Source organism: Toxotes jaculatrix, chromosome 5 (assembly GCF_017976425.1).
Source record: "Toxotes jaculatrix isolate fToxJac2 chromosome 5, fToxJac2.pri, whole genome shotgun sequence".
Lineage (NCBI taxonomy): Eukaryota > Metazoa > Chordata > Actinopteri > Toxotidae > Toxotes > Toxotes jaculatrix.
This window is the reverse complement of record NC_054398.1, coordinates 20708937-20734854: the sequence shown is the minus strand read 5'-3', so window position 1 is coordinate 20734854 and position 25918 is coordinate 20708937. Positions and strand designations below refer to the sequence as shown.

The 25918-nt window shown below is 34.2% G+C and overlaps 1 protein-coding gene across 1 annotated transcript in view; it reads right to left on the bottom strand.

The window, feature by feature from the left end:
- Nucleotides 1–1340: 1340 nt before the first annotated feature.
- Nucleotides 1341–25918, bottom strand: part of appl2 (adaptor protein, phosphotyrosine interaction, PH domain and leucine zipper containing 2) — a 49270-nt gene continuing 24692 nt past the window's right edge. Inside the window, exons 11-21 of the mRNA XM_041037940.1 lie at nt 6819–7007; nt 6672–6714; nt 6342–6398; nt 4922–5016; nt 3962–4117; nt 3703–3755; nt 3342–3516; nt 2692–2728; nt 2376–2531; nt 2242–2289; nt 1341–1559 (exon numbers count right to left, since the gene is read on the bottom strand). Coding sequence (XP_040893874.1) covers nt 1428–1559; nt 2242–2289; nt 2376–2531; nt 2692–2728; nt 3342–3516; nt 3703–3755; nt 3962–4117; nt 4922–5016; nt 6342–6398; nt 6672–6714; nt 6819–7007 — 1141 coding nt within the window. The 3' untranslated portion in view covers nt 1341–1427. The remainder of the gene's footprint in view (nt 1560–2241; nt 2290–2375; nt 2532–2691; nt 2729–3341; nt 3517–3702; nt 3756–3961; nt 4118–4921; nt 5017–6341; nt 6399–6671; nt 6715–6818; nt 7008–25918) is intronic.

Sequence of the window (25918 nt, the reverse complement as noted above, 5' to 3'; positions counted from 1 at the left end):
ATCACACAGTACAAAACATGTCACGTTCACTCAGAGCATCATGGGCCTTCACTGTCCATTGAGATTATTGTTATAGCTCAAATGGGTTGAAATGGTACAAAACTGCACTGGGATCCAGAGAGAAGGAAGAATTTCACAGATCAATCACTTTCCCATCTGCCTTCTGTTCTGATTGCATTCATATGTATGAGCAAAGAGCAAATTGCTTTTCAATGAGCACATAATAACCCACTATGGTCTGCCTACATGTGTTACTGAAACATTTCAGTGGATTTTTTTTTTTTAAAGTATTACAGCTCAGTGCTCAGCGTAGAGGTTTTAATCTTCTGCATAGGGAAAGAGAGAGAACGGCGTAATTTAATCATGCACCACATCAGTTCTAGTACATAGACTCTGAAAGCTTTTAATGCAGCCGACTCTGATTAAACATCATATAGACACTCAGACAGATCATATTTACACAGGCTTTCAAGAAATGAAGCTCAAAGTGGCTTTGAATTGTGCTAAAGAATATTTGGGCTTCTCAAGAAGGACATGACACAGGGATCATCTTAAGACTTGATTTGTACAGGTAGTGAAGCGTTTTGTCAAACATGACATTAATTCAGTTTTACTGGGAAATCTTAAGATAGTCAGTACGCCAAGTCTGAGTAACCTCACGGAGCAGAAAGAGCAAAAACGTTTAGCCTAATCACTCATGCCTACCGTTTCCACTGCCTCAAGACACACACTCACACAGAGAATCGATAATAATGCAACAGTCTCTGCTCTGCAGGTAAAAGGAACTGACATGATTTTAACCCATTTTTTAAAAGTCCTTTAGTGTCTTAGATCCTTCAGATTTCTCAATTAGCGCATTCTGTAGCCATTAGGTGTTATTATTAAACAGATATAAATTTTTACATGACTAAAGAAAAAAGTAGTTTCATGAAGTCTTACATATGAGTCAACGTGTGAAATAAAATATAGGAATAAAGTCTCCAGACCTCAAACGCTGTAAACCTAAACCGAAATGAAAGATTCACCACCTTCTGTTAGATGGCTTGGGATATTCGAAGACAATGAAACACAATCAGTACCTATATGAAGTCCCTTTTGATGTGAGTACCACCCACAGTGGTGTAAAAACAGACCCATGCAACAGTTAAACCGTGCAAAAGCAGATCTAATGGAGCTCCCATGAGATATGCTTTTAGGCCCAGGTAACCCACTATGTCTGCTTCTTTTATCATAGCAACAAAACTGAAGATCTAGTAACACAGGGTCAGTGGAAGTGAACTACACTCTATAATATGGGTGTTACAGTACCAGAATTAGGGCTTGGGGGTCATGATGAAAACTTCATCCAGGGAAAGCCTTCTCGCCTGGGTAAAAGTCGGACTGTGGTCCTGGTCCTGTCTTTTTTTTTTTTTTGTTCCAGATTCTTGCTAGGCCTCAGACTCCAGGTCTTCTTGTCCTGCTCCGTTGGTCATGTCGCCCGCCTCAGGCTCCAGCAGCAGGAACTTGCCATCGTTGGTAAGTGGCATGTTCTTCATCAGCTGGGCCAGGGCCTCAGGGTCCTGAAAACAAAAACAGAGAGAAACAGAATTGTTGAGTCCATCTGAGGAAGAATTCACGTGTGTGTTTAAATTCCTCAACTTGTGACCATAAAGATTTGAATGTGCCCATTTTGTCACCTATGTGCTGTTAAGGCTATGAGAGGTAAAGTGTTGACCAACTCCCTCTAGTGGTTGTGTTCCTAATCATCATCATTAATAGCTCCAATTTACAGATTTTTGTTTTAACTTTGTCATTTTGTGTTATTCAGCCACTGAAAAAGCTGTGATTCAGTGGTGTGAAACTAAAAAAAAAATATATATATATCATATATATATTGTTAAAACTTTGTTTATATATCACATTTTGTACAAAAAGGTGCAAGGCAGTGTGGTCCACAAAAGATGAAACATGCTCAAGAAAATACACAAAGAAAGATGCAAAACTTAACATTAAAAACATTCACTAAATAAATGATAACAAACCCTGTGAAAAGATAAGTTACTGAAAAGCAAGGTGCCCATTATCTAATCTACAAGGAGACCCTTTCAAAGTTTAGAGGCATATGAACTACAAGAACTAGGTGCATCACATTTATTACTGTAAACAGATGTTTGATTTAAATAGTGTCACCATATTGCATTTGACTAACAGAAAATGTAATCAATCAGTGTGCAGCTTTTTTTCAATATGGTTCTATATTACCTTCTTGGCTTCTGTAATGTCCTTCGCCAAACTTATGGTGTAACATATCTGTAAATAAAGACAAAAGGATGAACTTGTGCATCAGTTAACATGTTTCCCCTTGTTGACAAAACATCAGTGTTCGGCGTATCAACCTTTTCGCCCTCTGTGTTGCTCTCGAAGACGAAGGCGCTAAATGAGGGCTCTCCCTCCTCATGTCCGTCGCTCCAGTCTCTGCCCTCAACCACAAATCCCATCAGCCTCCCGTTCTCTTGGTGGGCTGCAAACTGACACACCTCTCCAAGCTGGAACTGAGAAATGCGGAGTGTTGAGAGAGGTAAGAAGGAGGGAATAAAGATTTTTAAAATGTTGAATTTCGATGAGCATAACTGAGCCTCTTAACTTCTTGATAAAAAAAATAAAAAGAAAAGATTCTTTAGGAAATGCTGATTAATCTTTTGTGATACTTACGCTTATTCTTGTAACTTGAGTCTGAGGGTCAATCAGCCTATTGTGAAGACAAAATAGAGATTTTTACAGGAATATAAAAACACTGCAGTGATAATGCCAGCATGACTTTGGATGTCTGTTTCTGTTAGCAAGCTCTTTCTCTTTCTGATCATTTTAAGCTACAAACATCTTTTAACAGAACAATTTTTTGGGACAATCTCAAACAATGTGACTTGTCCTTAGTGTCTGAGTGAATGTGTATCCTCATTTTGTCTGAGGATATTGCTTACACAAGGACAAACTTGTGTCATGGGTTATACAACAGCTCAACAGCTCACACTTTTGTTGGATAACTCGACTGGCGGACAAAAGAAGTCTTTGTGACAAATGTTTATGCTTTGATGAGGCGTCAGAAGGTTCTAGCCCCAAGGTCCTTCCTAACTGCAGACGTCAGACCATGATCTACAGCCAACTTTTAGCGTCAGCTGGCCATGAAGGATCCTCGCCCTGAGACGGTTTGACAGACTTTCACAATACAATTTCTTGTGCACAAAAACATAAAACTAGATTAATTTTCATAAACTGTATTAATGTAACAGGTCCACAGGTCCAATCAGTTGTTTTTATCTGTCCTCAGAGGTGGTATTCATTTAATATATGATCTTTTCTACCTGAGGTTACTGCTGGTGACCATGAGGTGGGACTCGGTGGTCCTGAAGATGTTGTGGATGGCTCGGGCAGCCAGCACCTGCCTCATGGCCTCGTAGATCACCTCTTGATTGTCGCCACAGCGAACCGCCATGGAGCCCAGGAAGCGCACGGCGAATACCTGCTGCAGGAGGGAGTCTGCAAAAACATACAAACATCACCCACACACATAAACACGTCAGCAGCATAAACACATGGGAACTGTAGTAGAATAAACTCGAGGTACACAAACATACACACAAAAGAGGTTAAGCTGAACTCAAACAGTGCTTGAGAGAGAGAAAGTGGATCATTAAGTTGCACTTGGATGAGGAAAATGGTTACCGTCACTTTCTGTTGAACAGTCATCGTCTGTTTCTCCAAACGGATTTGTGCGTCTGTCAGGAAGGGAGCACATACACCAGCATAAAAAAGAATTAAAGCCCAGCACTGAGCAATTAAGAAGCACTCACCTTCCTGGAAATAATATAATAACCACTATGAGGCCAACTTTCAGGAAATCTGCGTCATCACCCACTGCCACGGTGTCCGTTTCTCACAAACATGCACCTACACAAACTTCCTGCTGGAGTCGTTCCCCTACCTCCCCCCGGCTCTGTTCTGGTCTTGAAACTCAGAGGCCGGCAGCATGATATCAAATTGAATGGGCGTCCCAGGGGCTATCAGGTCCTCTGGTTCGGGAGCAGCCCCTGTCTTCTGGGAACTACTGCTGGCAGGATGTGCACCTCCTGGCTTCGCTCTGCAGGAATAAGGAAAGTAGAATGAAAATGAGTTTTAAGGAATACACCAAGTAAACCCCAAAGCAACAACTTCTTGTCATAACTGTTAAGTTTCCACACTGAAATATTTCAACATTGAAATATTGAAGACCAATATTGAAGTCCAAAAATTTTGGACTTCAATTTGTATCTAAGTTTGGTTTGGTTATGACAGCCTCACAGATCCATGAGCATGGCTGTAGACTCTCGCATTTATAAATATATAAATAGATAGTGTGTGTATATGTTTGTAAGTATGTATGTGTGTGTGTGTGTGTGTGTGTGTGTATTTCTCTCTCTCTCTCTCATAGTTTACTGTAGTTGACAACCCCACAGGGGTCACACCACGGGCATATGTCTTTGTACATATTGCCTAAAAAGTGGCAAACCAACCAATGACGTCTCCCAACAAATTAATATATTCCTTTTGGGAGTGATGACAGTGGTAGTGGAGAACTCAGGGAAAGGAAGATGTTTTAGGAACCAATCAAAGAGACAAAAAGCACATTGTGTTTTCAGTTAAGTGATCATCGCTGTCAGTGATCACAGGTTGACATTTTGTTCCTTATTACCTCCTGGAGCAAACTGACATCATGTCATCAAATCACTTTATACACCAAGAAAAAAATACATGTAGCTGAAGATATATTGTTCACGGTGTCACAGAAACATAATGAAAATGCAGACTTGATTTAACTCAACTTAAGCCTTTAACTGTGAAACTCAACAGAAGATACAGTATATAGTGTTGTAAATGTGGAAGTGACTTTTCTTTCTTGTCTGACCTGTCAGGGTTGGGAGAGCCCTCTTGTCTCTTCTCAAAGCTGGTGATGGGGGTGACTGCCTGGATGGCGGTTTGGTTCAGTCGAATGGCCACAGCCTAACAACAAGAAACAGGGGCATTGCAGCATCTCCGTATCAGCAGGTAAGTCATTTATAAAATCCCAAGAGCGCCTGAAATATGCCTAAAACATTTAAACCACCACCAAGGGTTCAACCAGCTCTCTACATTATCTAAACATCGCATTTGCTCTGTGTACCATTAGCGGGGCCTATTCACAAGCATTAATTCCTCAAAAACGAAATGGGTATTCCTGCTTTGTTTAGTTAAAGAAACTGCATACAGCCTGTATTAACAAATCTCAGTGTTCACTGGCATGTCATAATATTAAAAAAAACAAAACAACAATTGACAAAGTAGTCCTTGGATACAATCATTTAAGTTGGAGGGTGAATTGAAAAGTAACTGTAAAACACTCTTTAAAACAAATACTCTCATACACTGAATTACAGAGGATGTTGTTTATCAAGGATTTACTGGAGTGCAAGTTTGCTTTCCACACCGAGTTGCTTTAATCTATTCAGTAGAAACAACATCTCCAGTGTTTGATTCCTTTAAATTAAACCATTAGCACAGGTCATGAGGAGAAGAAACAAGGGGCCACAGAATACAGATAACTAGACTCTAGACACGCTCATAGACAGCTGAGCCTCCAAATGAGGGTGAGTCCATGAAGTTTTGCACAAACACCCACATTAGGAGAGATTGAGGACAAATCTTTGCCACTGACAACAACTTAATACACTAAAATAAGCTGTGTCTAATCAGTCTCTGTGTGTATAAATTCATTCTAATAATTCCCATAATAATTCCCATGATGGAACAGAAAACATCCTACTATGCTGCACCTTTGCTCCTGAGATGACAAACATGTAAGTTGCAGTTACGTGGCACTGCAGCTGTCAGTGGTGACACAAACTGATGATTAGTATCTGAAATCTCTAATTATTACTTACTATATGATAAACTATCAAGTGATTATCATGTAGGGAAAATAAATAAGTGAGAGAGCACATTTGGACACGGCTACAGTCTGTCTGTCTGTGGAGAATGTGAAGACTAAACATTTTCATTGAGCCAAGCCGCCTGCAAACATGCAAATTTCTGGGATTGAAAAGCAGTCGAGACAACAGCTGTGAGACACTTCTGAGGAAGGAGGGAGGGCGGTCTACGTGACAGCACTGGAGCAATGCCGTCATCACTCTTAAACAATAAGCTTCCATTATTGTGTGTTACTAATTAAAGTGGTGGAACAACAGATAGATGTCTCATTGTGTGATCAAGACCAATTACATGTTTTGGATTTAGAATCTGGGTTTCTTTAAGTTTTTATTTTTAGATGTCTGCTGAAATTAAACATTTACCTCTGGGTTGTCAGTCAGGTAGATCTGTCTGGAGATGTTGTTGACAGTGCAAATCCACTGAGGAAAAAAAACCCCACAGAGATCCACATTAGGACTTCCTGTAGACCTCAGACACGAGCCGCCTGAAATCCCTTGACTGATACCAGCTGTGACAGGCCAGTCAGACGTGTCCAAGCACAAAACCAAACATGAAAACCACACAAATGAGTCTCGACAGCTCTTCCATTGTTCTGGGACGGATACTTGTAGCAGCAGATATCCTTGAGATGAAGATGTGAAACAATAAAGATGATCAAACACAGCTGTTCAAACAGCCTCTTTCACACTTACTTCTTCATACTCCTTTTTGCTTTCAGCTTGTAGAATCATTGACCTGGAGGCATCAATGACAATAAAGAGAATTAAAAAAAATACATGCAATTTCTCATTCATATGTGCATTACTCTCATTGCCAGATATGTAGAGAAGTGTACACACGTTTTGCCAGAGGGGGAGGTTATTTGGAAACAGTAGCGTCTGTCCTCGCACTCCACAGCCATGACAGAGCTGTTGTCCAAGTCCAGCACCATGCCCCCTGCCACAGCTCCACGTGGCTGGCACATGAGGTTCCCTCCCTGGGTGAAGAAGTACAGTCGGTCCCAGGCTGTGGTCACTAGGCCTGTTTTACTGTAGCACAGAGAAGAAGAAGGGGCAAAAAGAGTGAGTAAAAGTCAGTGGTGCAGGATATGATTTTGCAAAACAAAATGATAACTAATTCTGTAATGGTGTTTAATCGGTCCAGTTTCCTGATTCTATTCGATTACCAATCAATTATTGAGTTTCCATTTGACAACAGTAACCCAAAATACACCATAAACGTATTGCACCATTAAAAAAACAGTCAGCTGCTGAATTACACAACTTCTCTTTTATTGAGAAACATCTCAAAGCACCTTCAGTATTGTGTAGTATAGCTGTAACTTCCAGTTATTTTTTCGTTTTAGATGCAGTCTTCCACTGGGGCTAAATTTGTTGTCACTTTGTGGAGAGTTGATTCGGTGTAATGACAGGCTTCAGGCAGCTTTCTTTAGCCCACGCAGCCTCCTCTGGATGGAAGCGCGACATGTGAGCCCTCATCCATCCATCCGTTTTCTATACCGCTTTATCCGTCAGGGACATGGGGGAGCTGAAGCCTATCTGATGACCAGCTGACTACGGGCGAGAGGTGGGGTACAACCTCGCCAGTCAATCGCAGGGCCGACACGCAAAGACAGATAACCACACACGTACACACTCACTTAGGGGAAATGTAAAGTAGCCAATTAACCCAATGTGCATGTTTTTGAGATAGTGGGAGGAAGCCGGAGTACCCGGAGAAAACCCATGCGGGCAAAGGGAGAGCATGCAAACTCTGTGCAGAGGAGCTCAGACGGGGTTTTCGAACTTGCGGCGAGTATTGCCACAGTACTTTAGCTTATAGTGATGCGAATTCTGGCTCTTTTTAGAGAACCGGCTCTTTTGGCTCAGCTAACTAAAAAGAGCCCTCTCTTTCGGCTCACAAGCGGCTCTTCAGATTATTTTGTTGATTAAATTAAATGACATTTTAAAGCCATAATAAAGTTTTACTTTTTTGGCCTATTTTGAAGCCTTACTATATTATGACCATTTTTAGCATATTTTGAGACCATACTAAAGTATAACTTTTTTTTGGCCTATTTTGTAGCCTTAATATACTATGACCATTTTTATGACATTTTGAGGCCATACTAAAGTATGACTTTTTTTGGCTGATTTTGACGCCTTACTATACTATGACCATTTTTGAATTTTTTGAGGCAAAAAAAAAGAGGACTTTTTCAAAAATGTTCTTTACATTTTTTTCCCGATTTTGACGCCTTACTATACTATGACGTTTTTTATGACATTTTGAGGTCAAAACAAAAAATTACTTTTTTTGGCCGATTTTGGCGCCATGCCGTGGTATGACGTTTTTTATGATATTTTCAGGTCAAAATAAAAAATGACTTTTTTTGGCCGATTTTGACACCTTACTATACTATGACGTTTTTTATGACATTTTGAGGTCAAAATAAAAAATGACTTTTTTTGGCCGATTTTGACGCCTTACTATATATACTATGACGTTTTTTATGACATTTTGAGGTCAAAATAAAAAATGACTTTTTTTGGCTGATTTTGAAGCCTTACTATACTATGACGTTTTTTATGACATTTTGAGGTCAAAATAAAAAATGACTTATTTTGGCCGATTTTGACGCCTTACTATACTGTGACGTTTTTTATGACATTTTGAGGTCAAATTTTTTTTTGACTTTTTTTGGCCGATTTTGACGCCTTACCATACTATGATGTTTTTTATGACATTTTGAGGTCAAAAAAATTTTTGACTTTTTTTGGCCGATTTTGACGCCTCACTATACTATGACGTTTTTTATGACATTTTGAGGTCAAAAAAAACTTTGACTTTTTTTGGCCGATTTTGACGCCTCACTATACTATGACGTTTTTTATGACATTTTGAGGTCAAAAAAAATTTTGACTTTTTTTGGCCGATTTTGACGCCTCACTATACTATGACGTTTTTTATGACATTTTGAGGTTAAAAAATTTTTTGAATTTTTTTGCCCAATTTTGATGCCTTACTATGCTATGACGTTTTTTACGACATTTTGAGGTCCAAAAATTTGTTGACTTTTTTTGCCCGATTTTGACGCCTTACTATACTATGACGTTTTTTTATGACATTTTGAGGTCAAAAAAAATTTTGACTTTTTTTGCCCGATTTTGACGCCTTACTATACTATGACGTTTTTTATGACATTTTGAGGTCAAAACAAAAAATGGCTTTTTTTGGCCGATTTTGGCGCCATGACATTTTCAGGTCAAAATAAACTTTGACTTTTTTTGGCCGATTTTGACGCCTTACTATACTATGACGTTTTTTATGACATTTTGAGGTTAAAAATTTTTTGACTTTTTTTGGCCGATTTTGACGCCTTACTATACTATGACGTTTTTTATGACATTTTGAGGTCAAAATTTTTTTTGACTTTTTTTGGCCGATTTTGACGCCTTACTATACTATGACGTTTTTTATGACATTTTGAGGCCAAAACAAAAAATGGCTTTTTTTGGCCGATTTTGGCGCCATGACATTTTCAGGTCAAAATAAACTTTGACTTTTTTTGGCCGATTTTGACGCCTTACTATACTATGACGTTTTTTCCGACATTTTGAGGTCAAAAAATTTGTTGACTTTTTTTGCCTGATTTTGACGCCTTACTATACTATGATGTTTTTTATGACATTTTGAGGTAAAAATAAAAAATGACTTTTTTTGGCCGATTTTGACGGCTTACTATACTATGACATTTTTTATGACATTTTGAGGTTAAAAAATTTTTTGACTTTTTTTGCCCAATTTTGACACCTTACTATACTATGACGTTTTTTTATGACATTTTGAGGTCAAAAAATTTTTTGACTTTTTTTGCCCGATTTTGACGCCTTACTATACTATGACGTTTTTTATGACATTTTGAGGTCAATAAAAATTTTGACTTTTTTTGCCCGATTTTGACGCCTTACTATACTATGACGTTTTTTATGATATTTTGAGGTCAAAATAAAAAATGACTTTTTTTGGCCGATTTTGACACCTTACTATACTATGACGTTTTTTATGACATTTTGAGGTCAAAATAAAAAATGACTTATTTTGTCCGATTTTGACGCCTTACTATACTGTGACGTTTTTTATGACATTTTGAGGTCAAATTTTTTTTTGACTTTTTTTGGCCGATTTTGACCCCTCACTATACTATGACGTTTTTTTATGACATTTTGAGGTCCAAAAAAACTTTGACTTTTTTTGGCCGATTTTTAAACCTTACTATACTATGACGTTTTTTATGACATTTTGAGGTCAATAAAAATTTTGACTTTTTTTGGCCGATTTTGACGCCTTACTATACTATGACGTTTTTTATGACATTATGAGGTAAAAATAAAAAATGACTTTTTTTGCCCGATTTTGACAGCTTACTATCCTATGACGTTTTTTATGACATTTTGAGGTCAAAACAAAAAATGGCTTTTTTTGGCCGATTTTGGCGCCATGACATTTTCAGGTCAAAATAAACTTTGACTTTTTTTGGCCGATTTTGACGCCTTACTATACTATGACGTTTTTTCCGACATTTTGAGGTCAAAAAATGTGTTGACTTTTTTTGCCCAATTTTGACGCCTTACTATACTATGACGTTTTTTATGACATTTTGAGGCCCGAAAAAATTTTGACTTTTTTTGGCCGATTTTGACGCCTTACTATACTATGACGTTTTTTATGACATTTTGAGGTCAAAAATTTTTTGACTTTTTTTCGCCGATTTTGACGCCTTGCTATACTATGACGTTTTTTATGACATTTTGAGGCCCGAAAAAATTTTGACTTTTTTTGGCCGATTTTGACGCCTTACTATACTATGACGTTTTTTATGACATTTTGAGGTCAAAAATTTTTTGACTTTTTTTCGCCGATTTTGACGCCTTGCTATACTATGACGTTTTTTATGACATTTTGAGGCCCGAAAAAATTTTGACTTTTTTTGGCCGATTTTGACGCCTTACTATACTATGACGTTTTTTATGACATTTTGAGGTCCAAAAAAATTTTGACTTTTTTTGGCCGATTTTGACGCCTTACTATACTATGACGTTTTTTATGACATTTTGAGGTCCAAAAAAAATTTGACTTTTTTTGGCCGAAAAAAACGCCTTACTATACTATGACGTTTTTTATGACATTTAGAGGTCCAAAAAATTTTTGACTTTTTTTGGCCGATTTTGACGCCTTACTATACTATGACGTTTTTTATGACATTTTGAGGTCCAAAATTTTTTGACTTTTTTCGGCCGATTTTGACGCCTTACTATACTATGACGTTTTTTATGACATTTTGAGGTCCAAAAAAATTTTGACTTTTTTTGGCCGAAAAAAACGCCTTACTATACTATGACGTTTTTTATGACATTTTGAGGTCCAAAAAAATTTTGACTTTTTTTGGCCGATTTGGACGCCTTACTATACTATGACGTTTTTTATGACATTTTGAGGTCCAAAAAAATTTGACTTTTTTTGGCCGAAAAAAACGCCTTACTATACTATGACGTTTTTTATGACATTTAGAGGTCCAAAAAAATTTTGACTTTTTTTGGCCGATTTTGACGCCTTACTATACTATGACGTTTTTTATGACATTTTGAGGTCCAAAATTTTTTGACTTTTTTCGGCCGATTTTGACGCCTTACTATACTATGACGTTTTTTATGACATTTTGAGGTCCAAAAAAATTTTGACTTTTTTTGGCCGAAAAAAAAGCCTTACTATACTATGACGTTTTTTATGACATTTTGAGGTCCAAAAAATTTTTGACTTTTTTTGGCCGAACAAAAAAACGCCTTACTATACCATGACGTTTTTTATGACATTTTGAGGTCCAAAAAAATTTTGACTTTTTTTGGCCGAAAAAAACGCCTTACTATACTATGATGTTTTTTATGACATTTTGAGGTCCAAAAAAATTTTGACATTTTTTGGCCGATTTGGATGCCTTACTATACTATGACGTTTTTTATGACATTTTGAGGTCCAAAAAAAATTTGACTTTTTTTGGCCGAAAAAAACGCCTTACTATACTATGACGTTTTTTATGACATTTAGAGGTCCAAAAAAATTTTGACTTTTTTTGGCCGATTTTGACGCCTTACTATACTATGACGTTTTTTATGACATTTTGAGGTCAAAAATTTTTTGACTTTTTTCGGCCGATTTTGACGCCTTACTATACTATGACGTTTTTTATGACATTTTGAGGTCCAAAAAAATTTTTACTTTTTTTGGCCGAAAAAAACGCCTTATTATACTATGATGTTTTTTATGACATTTTGAGGTCCAAAAAAATTTTGACTTTTTTTGGCCGAAAAAAAAACGCCTTACTATACTATGACGTTTTTTATGACATTTTGAGGTCCAAAAAAACTTTGACTTTTTTTGGCCGATTTTGACGCCTTACTATACTATGACGTTTTTTATGACATTTTGAGGTCCAAAAAAATTTTGACTTTTTTTGGCCGATTTTGACGCCTTACTATACTATGACGTTTTTTATGACATTTTGAGGTCCAAAAAAAATTTGACTTTTTTTGGCCGAAAAAAACGCCTTACTATACTATGACGTTTTTTATGACATTTTGAGGTCCAAAAAAATTTTGACTTTTTTTGGCCGAAAAAAACGCCTTATTATACTATGATGTTTTTTATGACATTTTGAGGTCCAAAAAAATTTTGACTTTTTTTGGCCGAAAAAAAAGCCTTACTATACTATGATGTTTTTTATGACATTTTGAGGTCCAAAAAATTTTGACTTTTTTTGGCTGATTTTGACGCCTTACTATACTATGACGTTTTTTATGACATTTTGAGGTCCAAAAAAATTTTGACTTTTTTTGGCCGATTTTGACGCCTTACTATACTATGATGTTTTTTATGACATTTTGAGGTCCAAAAAATTTTTGACTTTTTTTGGCTGAAAAAAACGCCTTACTATACTATGACGTTTTTTATGACATTTTGAGGTCCAAAAAAATTTTGACTTTTTTTGGCGGAAAAAAAAACGCCTTACGCCTATGACGTTTTTTATGACATTTTGAGGTCCAAAAAAATTTTGACTTTTTTTGGCCAAAAAAAACGCCTTACTATACTATGACGTTTTTTATGACATTTTGAGGTCCAAAAAAATTTTGACTTTTTTTGGCCGATTTTGACGCCTTCCTATACTATGACGTTTTTTATGACATTTTGAGGTCCAAAAAAATTTTGACTTTTTTGGCCGAAAAAAACGCCTTACTATACTAGGACGTATTTTATGACATTTTGAGGTCCAAAAAAACTTTGACTTTTTTTGGCCAATTTTGATGCCTTACTATACTATGACGTTTTTTATGACATTTTGAGGTCCAAAAAAAATTTTGACTTTTTTTGGCCGAAAAAAACGCCTTACTATACTATGACGTTTTTTATGACATTTTGAGGTCCAAAAAATTTTTGACTTTTTTTGGCCGAAAAAAACGCCTTACTATACTATGACGTTTTTTATGACATTTTGAGGTCCAAAAAAATTTTGACTTTTTTGGCCGATTCTGAAGCCTTTCTATACTATGACCATTTTTATGACATTTTGAGGTCAAAATAAAAAATGACTTTTTTTGGCCGATTTTGACGCCTTACTATACTATGACGTTTTTTATGACATTTTGAGGTCAAAAAATTTTTTGACTTTTTTTGGCCGATGTTGACGCCTTACTATACTATGACGTTTTTTATGACATTTTGAGGTCAAAATAAAAAATGACTCTTTTTGGCCAATTTTGACGCCATACTGCGGTATGATGTTTTTTATGACATTTTGAGGTCAAAATAAAAAATGACTTTTTTTGCCCGATTTTGACGCCTTACTATACTATGACGTTTTTTATGACATTTTGAGGTCAAAAATTTTTTTGACTTTTTTTGGCCGATTTTGACGCCTTACTATACTATGACGTTTTTTATGACATTTTGAGGTCAAAATTTTTTTTGACTTTTTTTCCCCGATTTTGACGCCTTACTATACTATGACATTTTTAATGACATTTTGAGGTCAAAAATTTTTTTGACTTTTTTTCCCCGATTTTGACGCCTTACTATACTATGACGTTTTTTATGACATTTGAGGTCAAAAAATTTTTTTGCCTTTTCTTTTCCGATTTTGAACGCCTTACTACACATCTCATCTAGTTAGGAAGGCCCACCAGCGCCTCTACCCTCCTCAGGAAGCTGCGGCGAGCTGGACTTGGAGGCTCAGTCCTGAGGAGCTTCTACCACTGTGCGGTGCAGAGTGTCCTCTGCACCTGCATCACTGTGTGGCATCGCAGCTGCACTGCTGCTGAGAGGAAGGCTCTGCAGAGGGTGGTAAAGGCTGCACAGAGGACTGTGGGGAACAGCCTGCCCACCACCTCAGACGTCTACACAGCACGATGCAAAGGGAGGGTCCTCCGCATCATGAAGGATTCCACCCATCCCGCACACAGTCTCTTCCAACCCCTCCCCTTAGGCAGGCGGCTGAGGAGCATCCGGAGCAGGACCACCAGGCTCAGGAACAGCTTCTTCCCTGAAGCTGTAAGACTGCTGAACTCTAGCCCTTCCCTGTAGACCCCCCCCCCCTTCCCCTCCTCACCACCAACTGACAGTCCTGCACTACAACACTTTGTCTGTTCCTATAGGTACAATACACGGACTACTCTGCACTACCACTACCTCCCACTTGCACATGAGTGTTTATGCACATGCTAACTTCGGCTTCCTTACCTTATCTTATTTTTACTCTATTTAATTGTTAATTGTTTAATTTCACAATGTTTATATATTTCTACTCTAATGTTTATTTTATTTCTCTAATGTTATATTTAATTTTTCTACTCTAATGTTTATATGTTTATATTTTCTACTCTAATGTTTATTCTATTGCCCTTATGTTTATATTTCATTCTTGTTCACGTCTTGCTCTGAATGGCTTAAACTGGGACCTGAGTACTAATTTCGTACCATAACATGTAAATGTCCTGGTATGACAATAAAGTTCCTTGATCCTTGATCCTATACTATGACGTTTCTTATGACATTTTGAGGTCCAAAAAAATTTTGACTTTTTTTGGCCGATTTTGACGCCTTACTATACTATGACGTTTTTTATGACATTTTGAGGTCCAAAAAAATTTTGACTTTTTTTGGCCGATTTTGACGCCTTACTATACTATGACGTTTTTTATGACATTTTGAGGTCCAAAAAAATTTTGACTTTTTTTGGCCGATTTTGACGCCTTACTATACTATGACGTTTTTTATGACATTTTGAGGTCCAAAAAAATTTTGACTTTTTTTGGCCGATTTTGACTCCTTACTATACTATGACGTTTTTTATGACATTTTGAGGTCCAAAAAAATTTTGACTTTTTTTGGCAGAAAAAAAAGCCTTACTATACTATGACGTTTTTTTTTTGACATTTTGAGGTCCAAAAAAATTTTGACTTTTTTTGGCCGATTTTGACGCCTTACTATACTATGACGTTTTTTATGACATTTTGAGGTCCAAAAAATTTTGACTTTTTTTGGCCGATTTTGACGCCTTACTATACTATGACGTTTTTTATGACATTTTGAGGTCCAAAAAAATTTTTACTTTTTTTGGCAGAAAAAAAAGCCTTACTATACTATGACGTTTTTTTTTGACATTTTGAGGTCCAAAAAAATTTTGACTTTTTTTGGCCGAAAAAAACGCCTTACTATACTATGACGTTTCTTATGACATTTTGAGGTCCAAAAAACTTTTGACTTTTTTTGGCCAATTTTGATGCCTTACTATACTATGACGTTTTTTATGAAATTTTGAGGTCCAAAAAAATTTTGACTTTTTTTGGCCGATTTTGACGCCTTACTATACTATGACGTTTTTTATGACATTTTGAGGTCCAAAAAAATTTTGACTTTTTTTGGCCGATTTTGACGCCTTACTATACTATGACGTTTTTTATGACATTTTGAGGTCCAAAAAATTTTGACTTTTTTTGGCCGATTTTGATGCCTTACTATACTATGACGTTTTTTATGACATTTTGAGGTCCAAAAAAATTTTGACTTTTTTTGGCCGAAAAAACGCCTTACTATACTATGACGTTTTTTATGACATTTTGAGGTCCAAAAAAATTTTGACTTTTTTTGGCAGAAAAAAAAGCCTTACTATACTATGACGTTTTTTATGACATTTTGAGGTCCAAAAAAATGTTGACTTTTTTTGGCAGAAAAAAAAGCCTTACTATACTATGACGTTTTTTATGACATTTTGAGGTCCAAAAAATTTTGACTTTTTTTGGCCGATTTTGACGCCTTACTATACTATGACGTTTTTTATGACATTTTGAGGTCCAAAAAAATTTTGACTTTTTTTGGCCGATTTTGACGCCTTACTATACTATGACGTTTTTTATGACATTTTGAGGTCCAAAAAATTTTGACTTTTTTTGGCCGATTTTGACGCCTTACTATACTATGACGTTTTTTATGACATTTTGAGGTCCAAAAAAATTTTGACTTTTTTTGGCAGAAAAAAAAGCCTTACTATACTATGACGTTTTTTTTTGACATTTTGAGGTCCAAAAAAATTTTGACTTTTTTTGGCCGAAAAAAACGCCTTACTATACTATGACGTTTTTTATGACATTTTGAGGTCCAAAAAAATTTTGACTTTTTTTGGCCAATTTTGACGCCTTACTATACTATGACGTTTTTTATGACATTTTGAGGTCCAAAAAAATTTTGACTTTTTTTGGCCGATTTTGACGCCTTACTATACTATGACGTTTTTTATAAAATTTTGAGGTCCAAAAAAATTTTGACTTTTTTTGGCAGAAAAAAAAGCCTTACTATACTATGACGTTTTTTATGACATTTTGAGGTCCAAAAAAATTTTGACTTTTTTTGGCCGAAAAAACGCCTTACTATACTATGACGTTTTTTATGACATTTTGAGGTCCAAAAAAATTTTGACTTTTTTTGGCAGAAAAAAAAGCCTTACTATACTATGACGTTTTTTATGACATTTTGAGGTCCAAAAAAATGTTGACTTTTTTTGGCAGAAAAAAAAGCCTTACTATACTATGACGTTTTTTATGACATTTTGAGGTCCAAAAAATTTTGACTTTTTTTGGCCGATTTTGACGCCTTACTATACTATGACGTTTTTTATGACATTTTGAGGTCCAAAAAAATTTTGACTTTTTTTGGCCGATTTTGACGCCTTACTATACTATGACGTTTTTTATGACATTTTGAGGTCCAAAAAATTTTGACTTTTTTTGGCCGATTTTGACGCCTTACTATACTATGACGTTTTTTATGACATTTTGAGGTCCAAAAAAATTTTGACTTTTTTTGGCAGAAAAAAAAGCCTTACTATACTATGACGTTTTTTTTTGACATTTTGAGGTCCAAAAAAATTTTGACTTTTTTTGGCCGAAAAAAACGCCTTACTATACTATGACGTTTTTTATGACATTTTGAGGTCCAAAAAAATTTTGACTTTTTTTGGCCAATTTTGACGCCTTACTATACTATGACGTTTTTTATGACATTTTGAGGTCCAAAAAAATTTTGACTTTTTTTGGCCGATTTTGACGCCTTACTATACTATGACGTTTTTTATAAAATTTTGAGGTCCAAAAAAATTTTGACTTTTTTTGGCAGAAAAAAAAGCCTTACTATACTATGACGTTTTTTATGACATTTTGAGGTCCAAAAAAATTTTGACTTTTTTTGGCCGAAAAAACGCCTTACTATACTATGACGTTTTTTATGACATTTTGAGGTCCAAAAAAATTTTGACTTTTTTTGGCAGAAAAAAAAGCCTTACTATACTATGACGTTTTTTATGACATTTTGAGGTCCAAAAAAATGTTGACTTTTTTTGGCAGAAAAAAAAGCCTTACTATACTATGACGTTTTTTATGACATTTTGAGGTCCAAAAAATTTTGACTTTTTTTGGCCGATTTTGACGCCTTACTATACTATGACGTTTTTTATGACATTTTGAGGTCCAAAAAAATTTTGACTTTTTTTGGCCGATTTTGACGCCTTACTATACTATGACGTTTTTTATGACATTTTGAGGTCCAAAAAATTTTGACTTTTTTTGGCCGATTTTGACGCCTTACTATACTATGACGTTTTTTATGACATTTTGAGGTCCAAAAAAATTTTGACTTTTTTTGGCAGAAAAAAAAGCCTTACTATACTATGACGTTTTTTTTTGACATTTTGAGGTCCAAAAAAATTTTGACTTTTTTTGGCCGAAATAAACGCCTTACTATACTATGACGTTTTTTATGACATTTTGAGGTCCAAAAAAATTTTGACTTTTTTTGGCCAATTTTGACGCCTTACTATACTATGACGTTTTTTATGACATTTTGAGGTCCAAAAAAATTTTGACTTTTTTTGGCCGATTTTGACGCCTTACTATACTATGACGTTTTTTATAAAATTTTGAGGTCCAAAAAAATTTTGACTTTTTTTGGCAGAAAAAAAAGCCTTACTATACTATGACGTTTTTTATGACATTTTGAGGTCCAAAAAAATTTTGACTTTTTTTGGCAGAAAAAAAAGCCTTACTATACTATGACGTTTTTTATGACATTTTGAGGTCCAAAAAAATTTTGACCTTTTTTGGCTGAAAAAAACGCCTTACTATACTATGACGTTTCTTATGACATTTTGAGGTCCAAAAAAATTTTGACTTTTTTTGGCCAATTTTGATGCCTTACTATACTATGACGTTTTTTATGACATTTTGAGGTCCAAAAAAATTTTGACTTTTTTTGGCCGATTTTGACGCCTTACTATACTATGACGTTTTTTATGACATTTTGAGGTCCAAAAAAATTTTGACTTTTTTTGGCCGATTTTGACTCCTTACTATACTATGACGTTTTTTATGACATTTTGAGGTCCAAAAAAATTTTGACTTTTTTTGGCCGATTTTGACGCCTTACTATACTATGACGTTTTTTATGACATTTTGAGGTCCAAAAAATTTTGACTTTTTTTGGCCGATTTTGACTCCTTACTATACTATGACGTTTTTTATGACATTTTGAGGTCCAAAAAAATTTTGACTTTTTTTGGCCGATTTTGACGCCTTACTATACTATGACGTTTTTTATGACATTTTGAGGTCCAAAAAATTTTGACTTTTTTTGGCCGATTTTGACGCCTTACTATACTATGACGTTTTTTATGACATTTTGAGGTCCAAAAAAATTTTGACTTTTTTTGGCAGAAAAAAAAGCCTTACTATACTATGACGTTTTTTTTTGACATTTTGAGGTCCAAAAAAATTTTGACTTTTTTTGGCCAATTTTGATGCCTTACTATACTATGACGTTTTTTATGACATTTTGAGGTCCAAAAAAATTTTGACTTTTTTTGGCCAATTTTGATGCCTTACTATACTATGACGTTTTTTATGAAATTTTGAGGTCCAAAAAAATTTTGACTTTTTTTGGCCGATTTTGACGCCTTACTATACTATGACGTTTTTTATGACATTTTGAGGTCCAAAAAAATTTTGACTTTTTTTGGCAGAAAAAAAAGCCTTACTATACTATGACGTTTTTTATGACATTTTGAGGTCCAAAAAAATTTTGACTTTTTTTGGCAGAAAAAAAAGCCTTACTATACTATGACGTTTTTTATGACATTTTGAGGTCCAAAAAAATTTTGACCTTTTTTGGCTGAAAAAAATGCCTTACTATACTATGACGTTTTTTATGACATTTTGAGGTCCAAAAAAATGTTGACTTTTTTTGGCCGAAAAAACGCCTTACTATACTATGATGTTTTTTATGACATTTTGAGGTCCAAAAAAATTTTTGACTTTTTTTGGCCAATTTTGATGCCTTACTATACTATGACGTTTTTTATGACATTTTGAGGTCCAAAAAAATTTTGACTTTTTTTGGCCGATTTTGACGCCTTACTATACTATGACGTTTTTTATGACATTTTGAGGTCCAAAAAAATTTTGACTTTTTTTGGCCGAAAAAACGCCTTACTATACTATGACGTTTCTTATGACATTTTGAGGTCCAAAAAAATTTTGACTTTTTTTGGCAGAAAAAAAAGCCTTACTATACTATGACGTTTTTTATGACATTTTGAGGTCCAAAAAAATTTTGACCTTTTTTGGCTGAAAAAAATGCCTTACTATACTATGACGTTTTTTATGACATTTTGAGGTCCAAAAAAATGTTGACTTTTTTTGGCCGAAAAAAACGCCTTACTATACTATGATGTTTTTTATGACATTTTGAGGTCCAAAAAAATTTTGACTTTTTTTGGCTGAAAAAAACGCCTTACTATACTAGGACGTTTTTTTATGACATTTTGAGGTCCAAAAAAATTTTGACTTTTTTTGGACGATTTTGACGCCTTACTATACTATGACGTTTTTTATGACATTTTGAGGTCCAAAAAAATTTTGACTTTTTTTGGACGATTTTGACGCCTTACTATACTATGACGTTTTTTATGACATTTTGAGGTCCAAAAAAATTTTGACTTTTTATGACCGATTTTGACGCCTTACTATACTATGACGTTTTTTATGACATTTTGAGGTTAAAAAAATGTTTGACTTTTTTTGGCCGATTTTGACGCCTTACTATACTATGACGTTTTTTATGGCATTTTGAGGTCTAAAAAAATTTTGACTTTTTTTGGCCGATTTTGACGCCTTACTATACTATGACGTTTTTTATGACATTTTGAGGTCCAAAAAAATTTTGACTTTTTTTGGCCGAAAAAAACGCCTTACTATACTATGATGTTTTTTATGACATTTTGAGGTCCAAAAAATTTTTGACTTTTTTTGGCCGATTTTGACGCCTTACTATACTATGACGTTTTTTATGACATTTTGAGGTCCAAAAAAATTTTGACTTTTTTTGGCCGAAAAAAACGCCTTACTATACTATGATGTTTTTTATGACATTTTGAGGTCCAAAAAAATTTTGACTTTTTTTGGCATTAAAAAAAGCCTTACTATACTATGACGTTTTTAATGACATTTTGAGGTCCAAAAAAATTTTGACTTTTTTTGACCGAAAAAAAGGCCTTACTATACTATGACGTTTTTTATGACATTTTGAGGTCCAAAAAAATTTTGACTTTTTTTGGCAGAAAAAAAAGCCTTACTATACTATGACGTTTTTTATGACATTTTGAGGTCCAAAAAAATGTTGACTTTTTTTGGCAGAAAAAAAAGCCTTACTATACTATGACGTTTTTTATGACATTTTGAGGTCCAAAAAAAATTTTGACTTTTTTTGGCCGAAAAAAACGCCTTACTATACTATGATGTTTTTTATGACATTTTGAGGTCCAAAAAAATTTTGACTTTTTTTGGACGATTTTGACGCCTTACTATACTATGACGTTTTTTATGACATTTTGAGGTCCAAAAAAATTTTGACTTTTTTTGGACGATTTTGACGCCTTACTATACTATGACGTTTTTTATGACATTTTGAGGTCCAAAAAAATTTTGACTTTTTATGACCGATTTTGACGCCTTACTATACTATGACGTTTTTTATGACATTTTGAGGTCCAAAAAATGTTTGACTTTTTTTGGCCGATTTTGACGCCTTACTATACTATGACGTTTTTTATGACATTTTGAGGTCCAAAAAAATTTTGACTTTTTTGGCCGATTTTGACGCCTTACTATACTATGACGTTTTTTATGACATTTTGAGGTCCAAAAAAATTTTGACTTTTTTTGGCCGAAAAAAACGCCTTACTATACTATGATGTTTTTTATGACATTTTGAGGTCCAAAAAAATTTTGACTTTTTTTGGCATTAAAAAAAGCCTTACTATACCATGACGTTTTTAATGACATTTTGAGGTCCAAAAAAATTTTGACTTTTTTTGACCGAAAAAAACGCCTTACTATACTATGACGTTTTTTATGACATTTTGAGGTCCAAAAAAATTTTGACTTTTTTTGGCAGAAAAAAAAGCCTTACTATACTATGACGTTTTTTATGACATTTTGAGGTCCAAAAAAATGTTGACTTTTTTTGGCAGAAAAAAAAGCCTTACTATACTATGACGTTTTTTATGACATTTTGAGGTCCAAAAAATTTTGACTTTTTTTGGCCGATTTTGACGCCTTACTATACTATGACGTTTTTTATGACATTTTGAGGTCCAAAAAATTTTGACTTTTTTTGGCAGAAAAAAAAGCCTTACTATACTATGACGTTTTTTATGACATTTTGAGGTCCAAAAAAATTTTGACTTTTTTTGACCGAAAAAAACGCCTTACTATACTATGACGTTTTTTATGACATTTTGAGGTCCAAAAAAATTTTGACTTTTTTTGACCGAAAAAAACGCCTTACTATACTAGGACGTTTTTTTATGACATTTTGAGGTCCAAAAAAATTTTGACTTTTTTTGGACGATTTTGACGCCTTACTATACTATGACGTTTTTTATGACATTTTGAGGTCCAAAAAATTTTGACTTTTTTTGGCCGATTTTGACGCCTTACTATACTATGACGTTTTTTATGACATTTTGAGGTCCAAAAAAATTTTGACTTTTTTTGGTCGAAAAAAAAGCCTTACTATACTATGACGTTTTTTATGACATTTTGAGGTCCAAAAAAATGTTGACTTTTTTTGGCGGGAAAAAAAGCCTTACTATACTATGACGTTTTTTATGACATTTTGAGGTCCAAAAAATTTTGACTTTTTTTGGCCGATTTTGACGCCTTACTATACTATGACGTTTTTTATGACATTTTGAGGTCCAAAAAAATTTTGACTTTTTTTGGCAGAAAAAAAAGCCTTACTATACTATGACGTTTTTAATGACATTTTGAGGTCCAAAAAATTTTTGACTTTTTTTGGCTGAAAAAACCGCCTTACTATACTATGACGTTTTTTATGACATTTTGAGGTCCAAAAAAATTTTGACTTTTTTTGGCATTAAAAAAAGCCTTACTATACTATGACGTTTTTAATGACATTTTGAGGTCCAAAAAAATTTTGACTTTTTTTGACCGAAAAAAACGCCTTACTATACTATGACGTTTTTTATGACATTTTGAGGTCCAAAAAAATTTTGACTTTTTTTGGCCGAAAAAAACGCCTTACTATACTATGATGTTTTTTATGACATTTTGAGGTCCAAAAAAATTTTGACTTTTTTTGGCTGAAAAAAACGCCTTACTATACTAGGACGTTTTTTTATGACATTTTGAGGTCCAAAAAAATTTTGACTTTTTTTGGCCGATTTTGACGCCTTACTATACTATGACGTTTTTTATGACATTTTGAGGTCCAAAAAAATTTTGACTTTTTTTGGACGATTTTGACGCCTTACTATACTATGACGTTTTTTATGACATTTTGAGGTCCAAAAAAATTTTGACTTTTTTTGGCCGAAAAAAACGCCTTACTATACTATGACGTTTTTTATGACATTTTGAGGTCCAAAAAAATTTTGACTTTTTTTGGCAGAAAAAAAAGCCTTACTATACTATGACGTTTTTTTTGACATTTTGAGGTCCAAAAAAATTTTGACTTTTTTTGGCCGAAAAAAACGCCTTACTATACTATGACGTTTTTTATGACATTTTGAGGTCCAAAAAAATTTTGACTTTTTTTGGCCGAAAAAAACGCCTTACTATACTATGATGTTTTTTATGACATTTTGAGGTCCAAAAAAATTTTGACTTTTTTTGGCTGAAAAAAACGCCTTACTATACTAGGACGTTTTTTTATGACATTTTGAGGTCCAAAAAAATTTTGACTTTTTTTGGACGATTTTGACGCCTTACTATACTATGACGTTTTTTATGACATTTTGAGGTCCAAAAAAATTTTGACTTTTTTTGGACGATTTTGACGCCTTACTATACTATGACGTTTTTTATGACATTTTGAGGTCCAAAAAAATTTTGACTTTTTTTGGACGATTTTGACGCCTTACTATACTATGACGTTTTTTATGACATTTTGAGGTCCAAAAAAATTTTGACTTTTTATGGCCGATTTTGACGCCTTACTATACTATGACGTTTTTTATGACATTTTGAGGTCCAAAAAATGTTTGACTTTTTTTGGCCGATTTTGACGCCTTACTATACTATGACGTTTTTTATGACATTTTGAGGTCCAAAAAAATTTTGACTTTTTTTGGCCGATTTTGACGCCTTACTATACTATGACGTTTTTTATGACATTTTGAGGTCCAAAAAAATTTTGACTTTTTTTGGCCGAAAAAAACGCCTTACTATACTATGATGTTTTTTATGACATTTTGAGGTCCAAAAAATTTTTGACTTTTTTTGGCCAATTTTGACGCCTTACTATACTATGACGTTTTTTATGACATTTTGAGGTCCAAAAAAATTTTGACTTTTCTTGGACGAAAAAAACGCCTTACTATACTATGACGTTTTTTATGACATTTTGAGGTCCAAAAAAATTTTGACTTCTTTTGGCCGAAAAAAACGCCTTACTATACTATGACGTTTTTTATGACATTTTGAGGTCCAAAAAAATGTTGACTTTTTTTGGCCGAAAAAACGCCTTACTATACTATGACGTTTTTTATGACATTTTGAGGTCCAAAAAAATTTTGACTTTTTTTGGCCGATTTTGACGCCTTACTATACTATGACGTTTTTTATGACATTTTGAGGTCCAAAAAATGTTTGACTTTTTTTGGCCGATTTTGACGCCTTACTATACTATGACGTTTTTTATGACATTTTGAGGTCCAAAAAAATTTTGACTTTTTTTGGCCGATTTTGACGCCTTACTATACTATGACGTTTTTTATGACATTTTGAGGTCCAAAAAAATTTTGACTTTTTTTGGCCGAAAAAAACGCCTTACTATACTATGATGTTTTTTATGACATTTTGAGGTCCAAAAAATTTTTGACTTTTTTTGGCCAATTTTGACGCCTTACTATACTATGACGTTTTTTATGACATTTTGAGGTCCAAAAAAATTTTGACTTTTCTTGGACGAAAAAAACGCCTTACTATACTATGACGTTTTTTATGACATTTTGAGGTCCAAAAAAATTTTGACTTCTTTTGGCTGAAAAAAACGCCTTACTATACTAGGACGTTTTTTTATGACATTTTGAGGTCCAAAAAAATTTTGACTTTTTTTGGACGATTTTGACGCCTTACTATACTATGACGTTTTTTATGACATTTTGAGGTCCAAAAAAATTTTGACTTTTTTTGGACGATTTTGACGCCTTACTATACTATGACGTTTTTTATGACATTTTGAGGTCCAAAAAAATTTTGACTTTTTTTGGACGATTTTGACGCCTTACTATACTATGACGTTTTTTATGACATTTTGAGGTCCAAAAAATGTTTGACTTTTTTTGGCCGATTTTGACGCCTTACTATACTATGACGTTTTTTATGACATTTTGAGGTCCAAAAAAATTTTGACTTTTTTTGGCCGATTTTGACGCCTTACTATACTATGACGTTTTTTATGACATTTTGAGGTCCAAAAAAATTTTGACTTTTTTTGGCCGAAAAAAACGCCTTACTATACTATGATGTTTTTTATGACATTTTGAGGTCCAAAAAATTTTTGACTTTTTTTGGCCAATTTTGACGCCTTACTATACTATGACGTTTTTTATGACATTTTGAGGTCCAAAAAAATTTTGACTTTTCTTGGACGAAAAAAACGCCTTACTATACTATGACGTTTTTTATGACATTTTGAGGTCCAAAAAAATTTTGACTTCTTTTGGCCGAAAAAAACGCCTTACTATACTATGACGTTTTTTATGACATTTTGAGGTCCAAAAAAATGTTGACTTTTTTTGGCCGAAAAAACGCCTTACTATACTATGACGTTTTTTATG